Source organism: Eleutherodactylus coqui, chromosome 3 (assembly GCF_035609145.1).
Source record: "Eleutherodactylus coqui strain aEleCoq1 chromosome 3, aEleCoq1.hap1, whole genome shotgun sequence".
NCBI lineage: Eukaryota > Metazoa > Chordata > Amphibia > Anura > Eleutherodactylidae > Eleutherodactylus > Eleutherodactylus coqui.
The window spans coordinates 310,177,384-310,198,972 of NC_089839.1; the positions used below are offsets into that span (position 1 = coordinate 310,177,384).

The following is a 21,589-nucleotide window of genomic DNA, read 5'->3' on the forward strand; positions in this document are numbered from 1 at the left end:
TCTGACTCGGTCCCAGCCTCCACTAAATTCACCCAATGTGCTGTCAGGGAGATGTAGTGGCCCTGCCCGCCTGTGCTTGTCCATGTGTCCGTTGTTAAGTGGACCTTGGCAGTAACCGCGTTGGTGAGGGCACGTACAATGTTGCGGGAGACGTGGTCGTGCAGGGCTGGGACGGCACATCGGGAAAAGTAGTGGCGACTGGGAACTGAGTAGCGCGGGACCGCCGCCATCATACTTTTGAATGACTCCGTTTCCACAACCCTATACGGCAGCATCTCAAGGCTGATAAATTTGGCTATGTGCACGTTTAACGCTTGAGCGTGCGGGTGCGTGGCGGCGTACTTGCGATTGCGCTCAAACACTTGCGCTAGCGACGGCTGGACGGTGTGGTGCGAGACATTGCTGGATTGGGCCGAGGACAGCGGAGGTGAGGGTGTGGGTGCAGGCCAGGAGACGGTAGTGCCTGTGTCCTCAGAGCGGGGTTGGATCTCAGTGGCAGGTTGGGGCACAGGGGGAGAGGCAGCGGTGCAAACCGGAGGCGGTGAACGGCGTTCGTCCCACCTTGTGGGGTGCTTGGCCATCATATGTCTGCGCATGCTGGTGGTGGTGAGGCTGTTGGTGGTGGCTCCCCGGCTGATCTTGGCGCGACAAAGGTTGCACACCACTGTTCGTCGGTCGTCAGGCGTCTCTGTGAAAAACTGCCAGACCTTAGAGCACCTTGACCTCTGCAGGGTGGCATGGCGCGAGGGTGCGCTTTGGGAAACAGTTGGTGGATTATTCGGTCTGGCCCTGCCTCTACCCCTGGCCACCGCACTGCCTCTTGCAACCTGCCCTGCTGCTGCCCTTGCCTCCCCCTCTGAAGACCTGTCCTGAGTAGGCGTTGCAAACCAGGTGGGGTCAGTCACCTCATCCTCCTGCTGCTCTTCCTCCGAATCCTCTGTGCGCTCCTCCCTCGGACTTACTGCCCTTACTACTACCTCACCGATAGACAACTGTGTCTCATCGTCATCGTCCTCCTCACCCACTGAAAGGTCTTGAGACAGTTGCCGGAAGTCCCCAGCCTCATCCCCCGGACCCCGGGAACTTTCCAATGGTTGGGCATCAGTGACGATAAACTCCTCTGGTGGGAGAGGAACCACTGCTGCCCAATCTGAGCAGGGGCCCGAGAACAGTTTCTGGGAGTGTTCCCGCTCCTGAGCATGTGTCATTGTAGTGGAGTGAGGAGGCTGGGAGGAAGGAGGAGCAGCAGACAGAGGATTCGGATTTGCAGCAGTGGACGGTGCAGAACTGTGGGTGGACGATAGGTTGCTCGAAGCACTTTCTGCCATCCACGACAGGACCTGCTCACACTGCTCATTTTCTAATAAAGGTCTCCCGCGTGCACCCATTAATTGTGCGATGAATGTGGGGACACCAGAAACGTGCCTCTCTCGTAATCGCGCAGCAGTCGGCTGCGATACACCTGGATCAGGAGCTCGGCCTGTGCCCACACCCTGACTTGGCCCTCCGCGTCCTCGGCCACGTCCACGTCCTCTAGGCCTACCCCTACCCCTCAGCATGCTGTATTACCAGTGATTTGATTTCCCAGGCAGGAAAGAAATTGGCGCAAGCCTGCTGTTAAACGTAGCTGGTTGCGTATGATTTCTTTACGTTCTGCACCCACCACACACGTACCCAGAACGCTGAGGACTGTCAGAGGCAGGCCAAATAGAATGTTTCCCTTTTTTTGTTAAAGAAAAGGCCCACTGCGTATATTCAATCAATAATATATGTCTTCTGGCCCTGCAAATGTGTCACAGAACTGCAGGGTTGCAGAGTTATTAACTACAGCAGAGCGGTGATTTTTCCCAGGCAGGAAAGAAATTGGCGCAAGCCTGCTGTTAAACGTAGCTGGCTGCGTATGATTTCTTTACGTTCTGCACCCACCACACACGTACCCAGAACGCTGAGGACTGTCAGAGGCAGGCCAAATAGAATGTTTCCCTTTTTTTGTTAAAGAAAAGGCCCACTGACTATATTCAATCAATAATATATGTCTTCTGGCCCTGCCTACACAATTCTGTCCCTGGAGTATTACTGCAGGGCGCAATGCTCTGCACAGCCGATTTGGAAAAAAAAAAAAGTGCAACACTGCTAACAGCAGCCTGCACAGTTCTGCACATGGTTAAATATAGCTCTAAGATGGACCGTTGGGGTTCTTGAAGCCTACACTCACTCCTAACACTCTCCCTGCCTAACCACCACTTCTGTCCCTGTAGTATTACTGCAGGGCGTAATGCTCTGCACAGCCGATTTTGAAAAAAAAAAAAGGGCAACACTGCTAACAGCAGCCTCCACACGGATAGATGTGGCCCTAAGAAGGACCGTTGGGGTTCTTGAAGCCTACACTCACTACTAACACTCTCCCTACAGCAGCTCCGGCACCAGCAGCACTGTCCCTCAGCTAACTCACAAGGCATCTGAGGCGAGCCGCGGGAGGGGCCGACTTTTATACTCGGGTGACATCTGATCTCCCCAGCCACTCACAGCAGGGGGGTGGTATAGGGCTTGAACGTCACAGGGGGAAGTTGTAATGCCTTCCCTGTCTTTCAATTGGCCAGAAAAGCGCGCTAACGTCTCAGAGAGGAAACTGAAAGTAACCCGAACATCGCGTGGTACTCGTTACGAGTAACGAGCATCCCGAACACGCTAATACTCGAACGAGTATCAAGCTCGGACGAGTACGTTCGCTCATCTCTAATCGCAACCAATAACATCCCAGACCAATACATCTATGGGGGTCTTAAAACAGTTACATGACACAACCACTAGAGGTCGCACTAAGCAGAAATACAGTTAGCAGGAATACTGAAAGAACCCAACAGGCCTTGTATATAACACTATGGAAATACTGTGAGCCCCTCCACATGGCACCCCCTTACACAGCTGGCAGCCTGCATTCTGTACGTTCCTACAGGAGCAGTCATCATGAAATAACATTATGCTGCTGGTATACAGACAAGCAAGAGTAACATCTGATCTCCTGGTCAGAAACATCTTCAGGACATACAGTCATTGTCAAAAACACTCCGCCCCCAGAAGAAGTTGTCATTTTGCTGTAAAACACGTCCTGCAGTTCCATCTCAGACAGATCTGTAGATGATGGGAGTTGTAGTGATTAGCTGAACGGTCTTGTCACCGGAGGCCCTAAAAGGGGTTCCCCCCTTTGCCTATAAGAGGCTCTCAGAGGCTCCTTGTGTGCAGTGACCTCTTCTTCCACTTGTACAGCTTGTTGACCACTAGAGGCCTCTACGACGCAGAGAAGAGATTTCACCCCGTAACACATCATTGGGATGGGAGAAGCTGGATGGTCGTATCGATGAATTGTCCCCACCAGGCTGCTCTGACCAGACTGTTAGGAGGTGTTGGGACCAGTGGATGAGGGCACACAAGGTGACCGGGCTCAGGACGCCCCCTACAGACCACCAGTAGAGAGGAGCAGCTGACCAGACTGTTAGGAGGTGTTGGGACCAGTGGATGTGTGAGGGCACAAGGTGACCGGGCTCAGGACGCCCCCGACAGACCACCAGTAGAGAGGAGCAGCTGACCAGACTGTTAGGAGGTGTTGGGACCAGTGGATGTGTGAGGATACACAAAGTGACTGGGTTCAGGACCCCCCGACAGACCACCAGTAGAGAGGAGCGTCTGACCAGACTGTTAGGAGGTGTTGGGGACCAGTGGATGAGGGCACACAAGGTGACCGGGCTCAGGATGCCCACTACAGACCACCAGTAGAGAGGAGCATCTGACCAGACTGTTAGGGGGTGTTAGGACCAGTGGATGGGAGCACACAATGCGACCGGGCTCAGGATGCCCCCTACAGACCACCAGTAGAGAGGAGCGTCTGACCAGACTGTTAGGAGGTGTTGGGACCAGTGGATGTGTCAGGGCACATAAGGTGACCGAGCTCAGGATGCCCACTACAGACCACCTTAGAGAGGAGCATCTGACCAGACTGTTAGGGGATGTTGGGACCAGTGGATATGTGAGGGCACTTAAGGTGACCGGGCTTAGGATGCCCACTACAGACCACCAGTAGAGAGGAGCATCTGACCAGACTGTTAGGGGGTGCTGGGACCAGTGGATGGGAGCACACAATGCGACCGGGCTCAGGATGCCCCCTACAGACCACCAGTAGAGAGGAGCATCTGACCAGACTGTTAGGGGGTGTTAGGACCAGTGGATGGGAGCACACAATGCGACCGGGCTCAGGATGCCCCCTACAGACCACCAGTAGAGAGGAGCGTCTGACCAGACTGTTAGGAGGTGTTGGGACCAGTGGATGTGTCAGGGCACATAAGGTGACCGAGCTCAGGATGCCCACTACAGACCACCAGTAGAGAGGAGCATCTGACCAGACTGTTAGGGGATGTTGGGACCAGTGGATATGTGAGGGCACTTAAGGTGACCGGGCTTAGGATGCCCACTACAGACCACCAGTAGAGAGGAGCATCTGACCAGACTGTTAGGGGGTGCTGGGACCAGTGGATGGGAGCACACAATGCGACCGGGCTCAGGATGCCCCCTACAGACCACCAGTAGAGAGGAGCATCTGACCAGACTGTTAGGAGGTGTTGGGACCAGTGGATGGGGGCACACAAGGCGACCGGGCTTAGGACGCCCCCTACAGACCACCAGTAGAGAGGAGCGTCTGACCAGACTGTTAGGAGGTGTTGGGACCAGTGGATGGGGGCACACAAGGCGACCGGGCTTAGGACGCCCCCTACAGACCACCAGTAGAGAGGAGCGTCTGACTAGACTGTTAGGAGGTGTTGGGACCAGTGGATGGGGGCACACAAGGTGACCGGGCTCAGGATGTCCCCTACAGACCACCAGTAGAGGAGAGCATCTGACCAGACTGTTAGGGGGTGTTGGGACCAGTGGATGGTGGCACACAAGGTGACTGGGCTCAGGACCCCCTTGACAGACCACCAGTAGAGAGTAGTGTCTGATTGACCGACAAGCACCAGCAGCTCCAACTGTTTCACTGTCCACCATCCTGAGACAGGGGGTGCCATTGTTACACCCCTGTGTCTGTCAGAACCATTTCCAGGTACTTGGCTGAAGGATCTTTGGTCTCACGGCCCCCATTATATGTACATCCCTCATTATATATATGGCCTCTGCCCCCCACCATCACCTCCATTTGCAGTGGTGTGATTAATGATGAAACTGGATGCTACGGAGGGGAACCGGGTTCTCTTCAGCGATTAATCTAGGTTTAGTTTGGGTGCTCATGACAGCCATGTTTGTGTCTGGAGTAAGGCCTCTTCCACACTGGGCGATGTTGTGTCACTACAAAGTTGCGCGAGTTCATCATACTATTCACTCTGCTGTGCCTTCTCTCCAGATCTCCAATACTTGCTTGCTTGTAGTTTTCTGTCAGCTCTTCCTGACAGAAAGCGCTGGCTGTGATTGGCTTAACTGTGGTGCTTGAGAACCAATCAGAGCCAGCGCTCAATGAGCCAATCACAGCCATTCATATATTCCTTTGAGAGGGGATGTTACCAACAATGGGTACATATATATAATCTAGGGGAGGGATTAGTGCTTACAATGAGTGTGTGTGTGTATACTCTCTCTAGGGGAGGGAAGTTGCTGAGAATGAGTATATATATATATATATATATATATATATATATATATATATATATATATATATAGATAGATAGATAGATAGATATATACACTCAGAGGCGTAACTTGAAGCTCCTGGGCCCCGATGCAAAACCTGTAACAGGGCCCCAAACTCTAATGCATAGGACTAGGCTCCCTATATGGAGAAGAAAGTGTATGTATATGTGTGTGTGTATATGCGACTGATGCTGCCAACTACTGACCCATCTAAAACCTCCCCTTCATCTCCAAACTACTAGAACGCCTGGTTTACTCCCGCCTTGTAAGCTACCTATCAGAGAACTCTCTCCTAGACCCCCTACACTCTGGCTTTCGACCTCAACACTCGACAGAAACTGCCCTTACAAGGGTATCCAATGACCTACTGACAGCCAAATCGAGGGGTGATTACTCCCCACTGATCCTCCTCGACCTCTCCGCAGCATTTGACACTGTTGACCACAAACTCCTCCTCAGTATGCTTTGCTCCATCGGCCTAAAGGACACTGCCCTCTCCTGGTTCTCTTCCTACCTATCTGACCGCTCTTTCAGTGTCTCCTTTGCTGGCTCTACCTCCCCTCCTCTTCCCCTTGCTGTTGGGGTCCCCCAGGGCTCAGTTCTTGGCCCCCTCCTTTTCTCTATCCACACAGTCCCTATTGGACAAACCATCAGGAGATTTGGCCTCCAATACCACCTGTACGCTGATGACACCCAGCTATATACCTCTGCCCGTGACATCTCTGCACCCTTCCTCCAAAACATCACCGACTGTCTGTCCGCTGTCTCTAACACCATGTCCTCTCTCTTCCTAAAACTAAACCTCTCTAAAACTGACTTACTGGTATTTCCACCCTCCACTAACCGACCTCATCCTGACATCTCCATCTCAGTGTGTGGCACCATCATAACTCCTAGACAACACGCCCGCTGCCTTGGGGTCATATTTGACTCTGATCTCTCTTTTACCTCCTACATCCAATCTCTATCCCGAACATGTCAGCTGCACCTCAAGAACATCACAAGAATCCGCTCTTTTCTCACTGTAGACACTAAAAACACTTATTGTTGCCCTCATCCACTCTTGGCTCGATTATTGCAACTCGTTACTGATCGGCCTCCCCTGCACCAGACTCCACCCTCTCCAGTCCATCCTGAATGTGGCAGCCAGGCTCATCTTCCTGTCCAGCCGCTACTCGGACGCCTCTGCCCTGTGCCGGTCACTGCACTGGCTGCCCGTTAAATACAGAATTCAATTTAAACTCACTACCTTCATCCACAAAGCCCTCCACAGCGCAGCGCCCCCCTATATTGCCTCCCTCATCTCAATCCATCACCCAGCCCGGGCTCTCCGCTCTGCTAACGAAACCAGATTGAGCGCCCCTTTGATTCGAACTTCTCATTCCCGCCTCCAAGACTTCTCTAGAGCAGCACCGGTCCTCTGGAACGCACTACCAAAGGATACCCGAGCAATCCAGGACTCGCAGAACTTCAGGCGTGCTCTAAAAACGCGCCTCTTCAGGGAGGCATACCGCATTCCCTAAATAAACCCCTCTGTACGCCGCCTGATAACATGCTCCCTGACCTACTGACTGCAATCCCTGCTAGCCATCATAAACCGCTCCTGCAGTCATAAGTATTCTGTCATCACACGGCTAAATGTCTGACCATTGTCTGTGTATAGCATCCCTCACTCTCCACCTCACCATACCGTGCACATCTCCACCTCGCCATACTGTGCACATCTCCACCTCGCCATACTGTGCACATCTCCACCTCACCATACCGGGCACATCTTCAGCCCCTTTACCTTCTGTATCACCCCATTACTTGTAGTATGTAAGCTCGTTGGAGCAGGACCCTCACCCCTATTGTCTCCATCCACTGATTACTATGTATCCCTGTTTCTGTAATGTTTGTAGTTTTGTCTTTCTGTATCCCCCTGTCTATGTAAGCGCTGCGGAATATGTTGGTGCTATACAAATAAAGTTTATTATTATATATGTATATATATATGTAATATACTCCTTCTAGGTGAGGAGTGTTACTGTGAATGAGTGTATATTGGGTGACTAGGTGTATCGGAGAGACCAGTAATTCTCATTTCTCTCTCAGTGATATTTCCTCATCCGCAGGCCATAACGGTCATGTGGGAAGAACATTCTGAGCGATTTCAGGTCGCCTGGAAACCTCCGAAGACAGATATGGATTTTATATTGAAATATGAGGTACAGTTCTGGTCACTTGAGGATCCGCACAGGGTGGGTGACCTTCTTCCTGCACCCGCAGCGACCCCTCTCCCCACTCCAATCAATGTCTGGAACGTAGTTCCTGTTAATTCTGAACAGTCAGTGATAAGCAAAGAGACCAAAGTTCTGCTGCCCCGGTTGAAGTTTGGACTTATCTATCATGTCCGTGTCCGCACATCATGGAATGGGGAACAGCCATCCTTGTGGGGTCCTTGGTCAGCCGCTGTTACATTCACTAGTCTGGAGTCTGCAGGTAGGTAGTTATTAGACATGTCTATAGATTGTCTCCGTGTCTCACACTTGGTGGTCTTCGCTGGGATCCCCACACTGTAGAGCTGTCTAATTGCTGATGGTGATCATTTGGGACTTTTGTAGGTTCAAGGAGTCAAAATCCTTTTTTGTCCCCGCAAAGCAGTAAAAGCAGCTCAACAATGTGAAGAGCCCATTAGACTGCGCCCCAGATCTTGGACGCCTGTATAGAGGGGAGAAGTGTATTTGCATTTCAATGCAGTCACAATTTCTACGTTTTGAGTAAAATTAGGCTTATATCTGGATTGGCTGTTTGAAACCTACCAAAGAAACCATGCTTTACACTGCAGCTCTGCTCCTTACAGTAGATAATAATAAAACAATGAAAAGGGTTTTCCAGTTGTAAACTACTGATGGCCTGCCTACTTGCAGGATAGGCCATCAATATTACATGATTAGGGGGTCTGCTGCCTGGGACTTCCGCTGATCAACGTGTCGCTGGGCCAGTGTGTTTATGCACGCAGCTGATTTTTGCAGGCAGCAGACAGCCCTGTTTCCTCTGTAGTGGCCAGGCTTGGTGTTACACCAGTTCAGTTTAATGAGAACTTTGCGTGTAATACCAGGTCTGACCACTGTAGTGAGAACGGAGCTGTCAGCTTCCTGCAAAAATCAGTTCAGTGTCTCCATTGCTCTATATTCTCGCAATGGAACCCTTGGCAAATGCTCTGAGGGGGAACCCCAATTTACGGGGGGGGGGGGGGGGGTGAGATGCAGGGATAGGAAACATAAACTATCCATATTTGCTGATGACCTGCTGATTTACGTCTCGAATCCTCAGGTTGGTTTTCCGGTTGTGTTGTCAGAGCTGGCCAGTTATGCGAAATTAAGCAACTTCAGGATGAATTTACAAAAATCAGAAATCCTCAATGTTACTCTACCCCCCTCGGAAATCAGGGAGTTAAGGAAAACCTTTCCCTTCCAATAGAGGGAGAAAGCCCTAAAATACCTAGGAGTCCAAATCGCCTCTGACCCTTCCCAGATTTATGAACTAAATTATAGACCTTTCTTGTCGACTCTGGATTGGGAGTTGGAGCAGTGGCCCAAAATCTATCTGTCTGATCAATTCTTTAAAAATGAACATCCTGCCTAGACTGTTGTACACCTTCCAGACTTTACCCTGGGATTTGCCCAAATATGTTTTCACTCGCTTTCGGAGGTCAATTGTCAGGTTAGTTTGGAGTGGCTCTGTCCCTAGGCTAGGCTATAGGACCCTGACGCAACCCAAAGACTGGGAAGGGGCGGGCCTTCCGAATATTGAATTATACCACAGAGCGGTGGTTGGTAGCTGCATTCTGGATATTTTCCATCATGCATCTGCAAAGTCTTGGGCGGCCCTGGAGAGAGACCAGAACCAGTTTGACCTCGGAGGAGCCTTTTGGGTGTCAGATAGGGCAGCTTGGAGGGAGACAGGTGTATCGCCTCTTATGCAGAACCTGCTACGGGCCTTGAGATATTTGGTTCGGGGGGGACGGGTGGTGATGATCCCTGGGCAGATGACACCATTAGTAGGGAACCCGCAGATCCCAGCCACGGCTACATTAACACGCCTTTCTTTCATGCCGAACTCTGTCTTTCTGAGAGCCAAAGAGGTGATGGGCCCAAATGGTATTCGCTCAATGACTGAATTGGGAGAGGGATCCAGTCCAAAACCAAGGGCATGGATGCAGTATATCCAAGTCAGAGACTACATAAACTCCCTTGGCTCCCAGGACAGACTGACGGCAGATCTCACCCCCTTTGAGGGGTTGTGTGTAACCACGAATGCCCCGACTCACAAAATCTCTCTGCTGTATGGGTTGTTGATACGCGAGACGGCACATGTCGAGAGACCGCTGTGGGAGGTGTGTTGGGAGGAGGCCTTTGGGAGACATGTCTCTGGGGAGCTCTGGACCAAAGCCTACACCTTGTCTCATAAGCTATCAATATCTGCTAAAGCCCAGGAACTGAAATACAAGATTTTCCCTGAGGTGACGAGTGACTGCTGAAGATGCGGCTCTGAGGTAGACACTATGTAACATACTGTGTTTTCCCGAAAATAAGGCACCCCCTGAAATTTGCAGGAGTCCCAAATATAAGGCACCCCCCCGATAGTAAGGCATAGTAAAGTGTGCAGGCAAGTCAAGAGGCCTGTCCCCTGCTGCCATCCCCGTTGCCTCCTACCTCCAGATGTATAGGTAGATCTGCAGACAGTCTGCTGTTATGCTGTCCCTGCTGTGCTGTACGAGTGTGCTGTTGTGAGCTCCCCTTGCTGGCTGGAAAAGTCCATACTGTACGTTCTGTTCCTGCTGTACACGTCTGCTGTGATGAGCTCCCCCTGGTGGCCGGAAGCTGCAATACCATCCCTGCTTACAAGTGGTACAGGAACTTCTGTCTGCAGACAGGTACGTTACTTTACAGCCCTTATTTTTTTATGGCTCTGTGTGTGAGTCAGGCACCCTGTGTGATTCTTAAGGCTGGGTTCTCACAGAGCGTATTTCCAGCGGAAATCTCGCAGTTTGGCCACAGCGATAAACAGCGAGATTTCCGCCGGGAAAGCGCTGCTTCAAAACCCACTGCACTCAGCCGCTTGTTTTGAAGCGACATGGCTGCACGCTTTTCCGTTTCTGTGGCCGGTGAATCCGCACCACAACACCGGCTTCTCCCAGCTATGCCGTGACAGATTTGCTGTCCCATGTGGACGAGATTTCGTCCACAAAGCTGGCCAATTGAGGGATTAGCGGCCACAGGCGGATTTGCCGCGGCAAAATAAGACACCCCCTGAAAATAAGACGTAGCGCATATTTGGGAACAAAAATTAATATGAGGCGTCTTATTTTCGGGGAAACAGGGTATATAGTGGAACTGCCCTCTCATAGCTTCTTTGTGCGATGATGTGGCCCGCCTGTTTGAGGCAGTCAGCAGAACTCCTCTAAGTCTATCACCAGAAATGGCCCTCCTTTCTATATTCCCGGGTCCTGTCTCGAGGGCCAAGAAGTGCCTACTGAGTCATTTTATAATGGCCATGCGCCTCACTGTCCCCAAATACTGGAAGCAGGCGGGAGCAGTTCCAAGAGATGCTTAGGTTGAGGCTCTGGATTATATCAAATATATGGAGGAGCTCAGGAGTTCCGACTCCGATTCTGGACACTCGGGCTTCTACTGTACATGGGTGATGTGGGACGACTTCAGAGACTCCCCGGCTAGAGGAAGGCTTGAATTGAAGCCCAAAAATAGGATCCCTGGATGCCTTATGATCTCATACTTCCACGCCCTCCCCTCCACCCCCACCCCCTCTTGTGTATGGCCCTTTCTGTTCACTTCCCAATCTCACTTTTTTCCCTTTTATTCCTTTGTTTTTTCTTTCTCTCAACTTTTTTGTTTCAATTAAAACAGTTAAAATAGTTATAAAATATCTCCTCAGTTTCTGTATATGACTGTTTTGTATACAGACCCGTATTTCAAGGAAATTCTACATGTTTCTAAGGACTTGTAACTGTCTAGTGCGCCGTCTGGAGGATTTTTTGGTTATTTATGTTTTTTCAAAGGCTTACTCGATGTGTGATCTGTTGTCTATGTTCAGATTTGCTTAGAGTTGCCTTATTCGTGAGATCGGGTCGCGTGTTGGCGTTTTCATCGGTGCTTCTGCCCTATCCGGCAATTCGGGCTACCTGATTGCTTTTGATCCATGATTCCAGCAGCCTGTTTGGATGTTTGGGTCATCTGATTCACAATTCCAGCGGCCTGATTGGTGGTTGGGGCGGGGGTGCTGATGGGGATGTTGGTGTGTGATTGGATCGGCTGGTGGCCTATCCAACAGCACTATCAAGGCCCGCAGAGTCTTACCCAGAGTCCTACATGGATGTCACTGTTTATGGTTTCTTTGAATCTAATTCAGTCAGGTTTCTCCCAGGGTTTTTTTTCTTCTCTCCTGATCTTTCGAGTTTTGAGAGGGCTATCATGTAAGTCTGTGGGAAACTCATAGCCTGGGGGGAGGGGGGAAATGTGTGTTTCCCTTTTTCTTCATAAGAACTGATATGATTCTAACAACATGGTTCATCAGTGTCATTTTCTACTCTGTTTATATTGGAAAATTTCAATAAATATATTTTGAAAGAAAAATCAGTTCAGTGCCGTGAATACCGGCCCGGCAAACAGCTGATAGGATGGACGTCGCAGGTTGCAGACCATCACTGATGTACTATTGATGACCTATCCAACAGACAGGCCATCAGTAGTTTACAACTGGAAAACCCCTTTAAGAAAAATCTAATTATTTTAAAGGGACATTAGATTGTGTCTCGGTCAGTGACACTAGTCCTGAGATACTGTGCTCTTTACAGAAACCATCGGGCTCCAGTGCTTCACCTCTGACCTGTTGCAGGTCTGTTGCAAATGGGACGAAAGAATGGTGGACCCCTCACTCCTCCAAGTGCACTACAGATATGGGTAAGTGAGGTAGTTATAAGATGGCCTTTAGTGACCCCACAACATGTGCACGAATAGGGAGACCAAGAACACCTGAAGCAGGAAGACAGATGCAATGGCATTGTAAGACGTCTCCTGGAAGTTGGGGTGTAAACTGTTGGGGAAGTAGTTTGACTAAGGGTGGGATCCCCTAGTGGCATCTTAAGGTAGACATCTACTGTGCTGCCCTGCGGTGCTAGCACTCTCCTCCACATGCTCTATTAGTGGGGCCAGGTTCACTGGTTGTTGGTTATTGCCCTGATATCTCGGGCTGGTGGTTTCTCACATGGTTTCCCTCTTATATTTATGGGTCTTGGGCAACTGCCAAGCTTGTACCTCACCAATGCCAGGTCTGCTGGTCCATATATGGTGCCTTGGACATAGGGTCATTGATCTTCTTACATCTGGTGGTAGTTAGTAGCGTTGAGGTGTATCATGTTTTGTACCGCCACAATGACCCAAAATCCACCACATGGTCTAGTCTGCTTCTTGCATGTATGCCTTGTGTTATCTATTGCTGGTCTAATCTCACATATTCTCTTCTTATACGCAGCTCGTCCATATGGCGGCTATGTGAAGACTCTACACATCCCAAGCATTGTCAGTGTGTGTTCCCAGCAAGAAACGACAGCTACATGTCTGTAAAACTGAATGTAACGCTTGTCGATGGAAAGCAGGGCTTGTATTATCATAAACCCTTCTGGATCAACCATGTAGGTAAGTGCCCATCAGGGCATGACTACCAGCCTGCAACATAATGGGCAATGTGTGATTGGCTTTGGCACACCTGTCTTTGGATGGTGGTGTGGGGTGGCAACTCATTCTCATAATGATTCCTTGTGTCCAGACACCACGAGGACTGAGCTCCCTGCTCTTTACAAGTGTCTAAAAGTTCATACCCCTCATCCTGAGCCTGGCAGAGAGTTCAGACTAAGACATCGAACCTCTGCTCTACATGCCACAATCCATGGGCGGCCCTCTTGTACTTGCTCCAGATTTTGATTCCAGGTCCTAAGGTTTCTGGATGGACATGCCTGTGATATTTACTCCTTGGGAGCCATTTAACCTTCATGAGTAAAACCCTATTCTAACCTAGAAAGATGACTGCCTGGTTCTGGATGGGTGTTTGGGCTCATCTATTACAGACGCTGTGTCTTAAGATAAGGATTTCTGATATGAAGGAAGTGAGGGAAAATTTAGCAAAAATGGTAACTACTGATTAGGACTCCCCCAGAAGACGGTATCCAGAAGAGCTATGGATTCCATAGAGCGGACGGGGTAGTAGTAGGGTAATCAGCTGGGATGAGGGGTAGGTAGAGTACTTGGCTGCCTAGGGCTCCACTGGGATAAAGAACACATTTCATGAACAGGGATGGGGCACAACTAAACACAACTGAGCTTATACAGATGTAGCACTAGATCTGCTTATTTTATGCACTAAGCGATAGTTTGGCACTTTTTGCTATTTGTGCAGCCCTTAACAGATAATGATTGTCAGTAGAGAATAGAACCCATATCAGAGGGGAAGGAAGACATTCTTCCATTTCATTGAAAAAATTAACTTATTTAGAGATTGACGGCAGCAACACACCTCACAAAAGTTGCATCGGGCCGTGTCTACCATTGTGTAGTGTCCCCTCTTCTGGGAAATGAGAACAATTGCTGGAGTTCTGGGGGAGGAAGGTTGTCCCATTCTTGCCTGATGTAGGATTCTTGCTGCTCCACAGTCTTGGATCTTCTTTTTGACCCTGCAAAGCAGTAAGAGCAGCTCAACAATGTGAAGAGCCCATCAGACTGCGCCCCAGACCTTAGTGTCTTGGACCCCTGTATAGAGGGGAGGAGGGTATTTGCATTTCAATGCAGTTACATGTGAATCTCTAGGTTTCGAGTAAAATTAGGCTTATATCTGGATTGCTTGTTTGAAAACCTACCAAAGAAACCATGCTTTACACTGCAGCTCTGCTCCTCACAGTAAATAATAATAAAGCAATTAAAATGGTTTTCCAGTTGTAAACTACTGATGGCCTATTTGCTGGATAGGCCAACAATATTACATCAATAGGGGTCTGCTGCCTGGGACTCCCGCTGATCAACTGGACTTTCTTTTTTTAATGCACCAAATATTCTCTCTTGGTGAGCGGTCTGGACTGCAGGCGGCCGGTTCACCCCCTGATTCTTCTTCTGTAGAGCCATGCTGTTGTGATGGATGCAGTATGGGGTTCTGCATTGTCTTGATGAAGACAATGGCCTTCCCTGAAGGAGACGTTATCTGGATGGGGCAGATGTTGCTCTACAACCCCTACATACTGCCCAGCATTGATAGTGCCTGTCAGGATGTGTGCGCTGCCTATGCCACAGGCACTAATGCCACCCTGTACCATCAGAGATGCAGGACTGTGCGCTGATAACAAGCTGGATGGTTCCTCTCCTCTTCCGTGGTTTCCAAAAAGAATCTCACATTTTAATTTATCTGGCCACAGAACAGTTTTCTGTTTTGCCTCAGTCCACATTAAATGACCTTTGGCCCAGAGAAGACACCGGCGTTTCTGGATTGTGTTGATATGTGGCTGCTTGTTTGCATCATACAGCTTTAACTTGGATTAGTGGATCACTCGGTGAACTGTATTCATAGACAATGATTTCTGGAAGCATTTCTGAGCCCATGCAGGAATTTGCATTACAGAATCATGCCTGTTTTTAATGAAGTGCCGCCTGAGGGCCCGTAGATCTCGAGCATCCATTATTGACCGTCAGTTTTGTTCATTGTGCACATGAATTTCTCCAGATTTTCTGAACCTTTTGAACGTATTATGTACTGTAGATGGTGGGATATTCAAAATTTTTGCAGTTTTATGTTGAGGAACATTTTTCTGAAATTGTTCCACAATTTTTAAACCCATTGTCTTCCCCAGATTAGTGACCTCGGACCATCTTTACTTCTGAGAGACTCTGCTGCTCTAACATTCACTTTTATATACAGTCATGTGACTTAGTAGAAAATTGACCCGCCAACTGTTTTCTATTAGTAGCACTAACTTTTCCAGCCTTTTGCTACCCTGGGCCCATCCTTGTGAGATGTGTGGCTGCCATCACTTTCTAAATGAGTTAATTTTTGTTAAAAAATGTCTCCCTTTTGCCTTCTGATATGTGTTCTATGTCCTAATGTGAATACAATCTGGTTAGATGAGATCTCCAAATCATCCCATTCTTTTTTCTTACATTTATTTACATTTTACACAGCATCTCAACTTTTTGGAATTGGGGGTGTATATTAATGAACATTACATGCATACACAACATGTATGCTCAACAGAGCCAAATGGTTTAAGGGCCATGGCGGGTTCATTCTCGAACCTGTTCCTTGGGCTACATGAAAGTTTGTCCCATCCCTCTGGGGATTCTCAAGAGGCACACTGAGATAGAATGTCCTACCCCTGAGGAAATAGTCAGGAAGATTATTAGAGAGAAGGCTCCAGCCTTGAGGGGATCCCCAGGAGAAGCACCAAGAAAAAACTTACTGTTTCTACATTACTTGTACATTCTAAATATATTCAAGTAACTAATTTCTCCCTGAACACAGTTCTCCCGCCATCCCCGCTTCTACATGTCCAAAAGTTGTCTGGGAACCAACTGGCCCTTAACTGGTCGAGTCCAATCCCAGGCCTCGGAAAACATCTGCTCTATCAAATCCGCTTTTCAATGGACAATGAGAAATCCTGGACGGTAAAGTATAAAAGCTGGGAAGGAGTGGGGACAGAGTAATGGGTGAAGTGGGCAAGACACGGATGGGAAATGTAACACGGTGAGGATTCACAGGCAAGCAAGGGATGGTCATGTTGACCCCATTTCAGGAGGTCATATAGACGGGGGTTGTATGAATTACTAATACAGATAGAATAGGACCTATAAAAAATATAGCAGAAAACAAAAGCACCAGATCATAAGGATAAGGTAACAATAAGGTAAAGTGGCAAAGAAGTATAAATGGCCACAGAAATATCATAAACCAACAAAAAAGTGTACAAAAATACCATATTTAAGCAATATTTTATTGAAAACACATTAAAAAATAATATCTAAAAAGATGAGTCACTAGAGGAAAAACGCCGAGCCATGGGTGAATGAGATGCAGTAAATCAAAGTTACATATATTACAACCATAAACACGCGCTCAGCTGCACAATGGAGGCAAAAAAGAGCTCAACACTATAGATGAGCGAGCACCCAAATACCCTGGTCCTCGTTATTCGAGTCGAGCTTTTCGTAAAATTCAAGTAACGGACCCCATTGACTACAATGGGAGACTCGAGCATTTTTGTATGTGGGCCGCCGGGTCCCAAGCTTCTTTTTTTTTCTTTCTCAAAAAATTTGCCGTTGACGCGCGCTGCGTCGTGGCGGAGAGGGGCCGAAAGAGGCACATCACAGCGGGGAGGAGCCAAAAACTGGGGCGGGGTCAAACACAGCGTGATGCTCATTTGAGTAACGAGCACCATCAAGTATGCTAATACTCGAACGAGCATCATAATGAATGCGTGTACATCTTTTATGTGGACACACAGTCCTAGCAGGATATGTGCGGTGGGGTGAATCTTTTCTTTGATCAGATACAACTTTTCATATCAGTCATATTATGAAGACAATAACAAACAATCCCAGAATAATTAACAAAATAATTTTACATTCTACTTCTCATTTAAATTTGCCAAATTCAATTACTATCATAACCTTCATCTATGGTACTGGATCACCAAATAAAAATAACCACATAGCTCCCTAGTAATCACCACACTACGAGGACACATACGCAGAATAGTGTAGCCTCAGGAATTTAAAAAAGAGAGAGCAGGGGTGGTGGGGTGGTGGGGTGGGAGGGGGCCAGAGAGGGACGGATGATATTTCATGAGAAAATATGTGTTCTTACCTATTTTTTGGAGCTCCTTAATCCGTCCATCGCTTCCTTCTGGGATAGCTGCTTTTGGAAGTATAACACTCCAGCCACACGTTGAGCGCCAAATTTATTTACAAAAATATTCGTTAGTTGGTGTGTTTTCAAGTGGCCAAATTATGAGTTAATGTTTGAGCTCCAGGAAGCTTACAAATCGCATCATTGAATGTGATTAGAAATCACCTGATTTATTCGACAAAACTGCAGAGATCTTTTATACAAAGACATTTAAAACAAGGCTAAAACACACCTCACTTGTGATAATTAGAATTTATTATAATTCATTTATTAGTATTGGTTATTAAAAACCCAACAAGAACAGTGACGTCTCTTGTGGGCTGCATTCACACGAACATATATCGGCTCGGTTTTCATGCCGAGCCGATATACGTCGTCCTCATCTGCAGGGGAGGCAGGATAGAAGAGCCAGGAGCAGGAACTGAGCTCCCACCCCCTCTCTGCCTCCTCTGCGCCGCTCTGCACTATTTGGAATGAAAGGAGGCGGGATGGCGGGGGACTAAGTCATGATAATTAGCCCCGCCCCATCCCGCCTTTCCCCATTGCAAATAGTGCAGAGGGTCAGAGAGGAGGCAGAGAGGGAGCGGGAGCTCAGTTCCTGCTCCTGGCTCTTCCATCCCCCCCCCCTGCAGATGAGGATGATGTATATCGGCTCGGCGTGAAAACCGAGCCGATATACGTTCGTGTGAATGCAGCCTAAAGGCAGGACTTCTCTCAGGCCGATTAAAGCTGTTTCTCATGAGACTTCACTAAAATGGCCTTGAAAATGTCCTTGCATTGTCGTGATAGAAACAATAATATGAGCTAAAGGAAATCCAGTAAAAGACTAAGGGAAGAGCAGGTTACAAGATAAAAATGGAGGATAGGAGATCTTACAGCTTCCCTCACAGACAGAAACACAGCTGCTATCACCAATGCTTATTGGGACTGGGGTGTAATGCAGGCACATGGGTCAGAGCATACAAAGAGACTCCCTCCTGTTCAGTATTACACTATTTTGTTGTTGGTTACAGATAAAATAAGTTGTAGGGAGCTGCAGAGTTCTTGCTGTGGAGACACCGTGTATATTTGGCTCACAGTGTGGTTTATCTCAGACTCTGCAGGTTCCAACTGGTGTTCACAGCAAGGCAATCTCCTTGGTCTCTTATACAACCTACACCCTACAGATCAGAGCAAGACCCAGCCAAGAGGAGATCCAGGGATTCTGGAGTGAATGGTCTGCAAGAGTGACCACCAAATCTCCTTCCAGCATCGGTGAGGAATATTACAGGACAGATGTACAGTAGGTTCTTCTCTGTGTAAGGGCAGAGCATGAAGAACACATGCAATTTGTGTACACCAACCCCTTTGTGACACGGCCCATTTTGGTCATAAGGACATTACAATTTTTGGGTGATTTTCATCTCCACTTTTGGAAAAGCCATAACTTTGTTTTATTTTTCCATTGACACGGCCGTATGAAGGCTTGTTTTTTGCATGACGACCTCTTGTTTTTATTGATACCATTTTTTGGGTACATACAATGTATTGTATGACTTTTATTTTTCTTGGAGGGCAGGGAGAAAAAAACAGAAATTCTGATATTGTGTTTTTTTTTTAGCATTAATCATAAATAAATATCATGGTCATTTTTCTTCCGCGGTCCAGTACAATTACAGCATTCCCAAAATTTGATTTTTTTTTTTAAGTTTCCTACTTTTGCACAATAAAATCCTTTTTTTTTGGGGGGGGGGGGGTTTACATCGCTGCATTCAAAGTGCCATAGCTTTTTTATTTTTCCATGGACGGAACTCTGTGAGGGCTTGCCTTTTTGTGAGATGAGCTGTAGATTTCATTGGTACCATTTTGGGGTACATACGGCTTTTTTATCACTTTTATTGCTTGTTTGGGTGGTAAAATGAACCAAAAAAACATTTTGACTGGGTTTTTTTTGCTTTTTTTAAATAGCATTTGCCATGCAGACTAAAAAGCGTGTTTAATTTATTGTACAGGTCACTACAGATGCAAACATGCAGGGTTTTTTATTTTAATTTTAACAAAACTGGAAAGTACACAAACAAGTTTGTTTTTTTAAATCATTTTTACGTGTATTTTTTAATCATTTTTACGTGTATTTTTTAAATCTATTTTTATTTTTACATTTTTTTATGTCCCTGTATGTGACTTGAACCTGTGTTGCTGTAATCACACTGATATTACACTGCAGTAACTTCTGTACTGCTATATATCAACTCTTATCACAACAATCACAGACCGTGGTAGATCCAGACGCCATTCTCTACATGGTGGTGGGCTGATGATGTCACAGAGGGAGGGTATAATGTTTTACATGTTGCAATCAACGTTGATTGTGGCATGTAAAGGATTAACAGTTGAAGGCTGGCTGTTAATTATAGGCAGCTCCCATTTCAGATGGCGCGGACTCAGTTTCTGAGCCCGCATCATCCATAGAACATAAGTTAACATTTATCATTCACTCTTCTCACCCAAGGTGTAAATATACGTCCTGGGATGGGAATGAGTTAAAGGGGGTTGACGTGGTGGGGCCAGTTGGGGTTCAGCTTCCGGAGACCCCACTGATTCTAAACACAAAAATGCAAAGAAGTGATTGGGATACCTGGGAACTGGGACAGACCCCAAAATCAAGTCAAAATTGGAGTGTAAACCAATATGGCTGCCATTAAAGCTTTCCATCAGGTCATCACCCAGGTTTCCAAGAGTCCTGAAGTGTAAATCTGACTAGTTATGCACTGACATTTAAGTAGATCATTTCTGACTACATAACTAAACAGGTTTGTCTTTCAGGACTCTACACAATCTCTGTGGAAGCTGTAATGGACATAAAGCCTTCTCAGGACTAAATGTAATGAAAAATAGGATTTATTTTGTTTAGTTTTTATGTTGCAATAAAAACATCATACAGTAAATGTTACTGGGAATTTCCTCTTTTGCAGTCTGGGTGGCTCCGGTGGTCATTTTGTCTTTACTGCTTATTCTGGCTGCTGGCCTTTGTCTCCCTTGTATCTTACCCTCATTTTACAGGCAAGTAATGACAAATTACTCAAATCCAAGTTGCCGTATTTCCTTGTCAGTCCTAAATATATTGTGTATCTGAAGAGATTCCGGATGCTCTGTGCTGTCAGCTGATATCTGATTTGCTTGTTTTTCAAGAGCTGCATTTTCAGATATATCTGATTGTGGAATTGCAGATTCAGAGCTCAGTGGGTGTTCCCTGCTTATGAAGCTGCAGGTTCAGAGCTCAGTGGGTGTTCCCTGCTTATGAAGCTGCAGATTCAGAGCTCAGTGGCAGTTCTCACTGAATTCTTTCTTCAGCTACTTTCTCTCTGCTCTGCCATGTGTGCCTTTATCTCTTCCATTATTTGGTGAAATATATTTGTTTGCAAATCCTATTTCCTGCAGTGTAACATGTGCAGCAGCTATAGCTGCCAGGGGCAAAGCTGGCTGGAGGGGGGGGGGGGTGCTAAGTAAGCACTCTGCCAAGATATAGGGATGGAGGCTATAATAAAAAATAACACTATGCACTCCCATAGTGTGAATGTGTTAGACAGGTGGACAGTGAGGAGAAAAGTGAGATATGAACCTACCTTGTGGTGTTGTGCAGACTCAGGCACAACACTGTTAATGCCATATATTACATAGGAAAGCTATTGCTGCACCAAACCTGGATGGTAAGCTGTGCAGCTGGCCATCAATAGAGGGAATGAGAGAGATATAAAGCAGGTCATTAGTAGGTGCTGGTGGGTAACATGGGGATCCAGAGCATTGATATGAACGGATCGCAAGAGCAGAAGCATAATAGTTGACAGTTTATATTATTCTGCACTTCAGTGTGGGACTGATACCTTGATCAGGTAATTACATTTTTTTTAATGAAGGCATTAGTCTGATTCTGAAATGCATGGTACAATAAACTGTCAACTATCAGAATTCTACTGCTGGCATTCTTCTATAT

The 21,589-nt window shown here is 47.3% G+C and overlaps 1 protein-coding gene and 1 long non-coding RNA gene across 2 annotated transcripts in view; one reads left to right on the plus strand and one right to left on the minus strand.

The window, feature by feature from the left end:
- LOC136621988 (uncharacterized) overlaps positions 1–21,589 on the minus strand; it is a 398,847-nt gene that overhangs the window by 67,023 nt on the left and 310,235 nt on the right. The gene's annotated exons all lie outside the window — the stretch shown is intronic.
- Positions 1–21,589, plus strand: part of MPL (MPL proto-oncogene, thrombopoietin receptor) — a 57,983-nt gene that overhangs the window by 31,494 nt on the left and 4,900 nt on the right. Inside the window, exons 4-9 of the mRNA XM_066597904.1 lie at positions 7,768–8,154; positions 12,530–12,635; positions 13,207–13,370; positions 16,234–16,376; positions 18,711–18,870; positions 20,571–20,662. Of these exons, the coding sequence (XP_066454001.1) occupies positions 7,768–8,154; positions 12,530–12,635; positions 13,207–13,370; positions 16,234–16,376; positions 18,711–18,870; positions 20,571–20,662 (1,052 nt within the window). The remainder of the gene's footprint in view (positions 1–7,767; positions 8,155–12,529; positions 12,636–13,206; positions 13,371–16,233; positions 16,377–18,710; positions 18,871–20,570; positions 20,663–21,589) is intronic.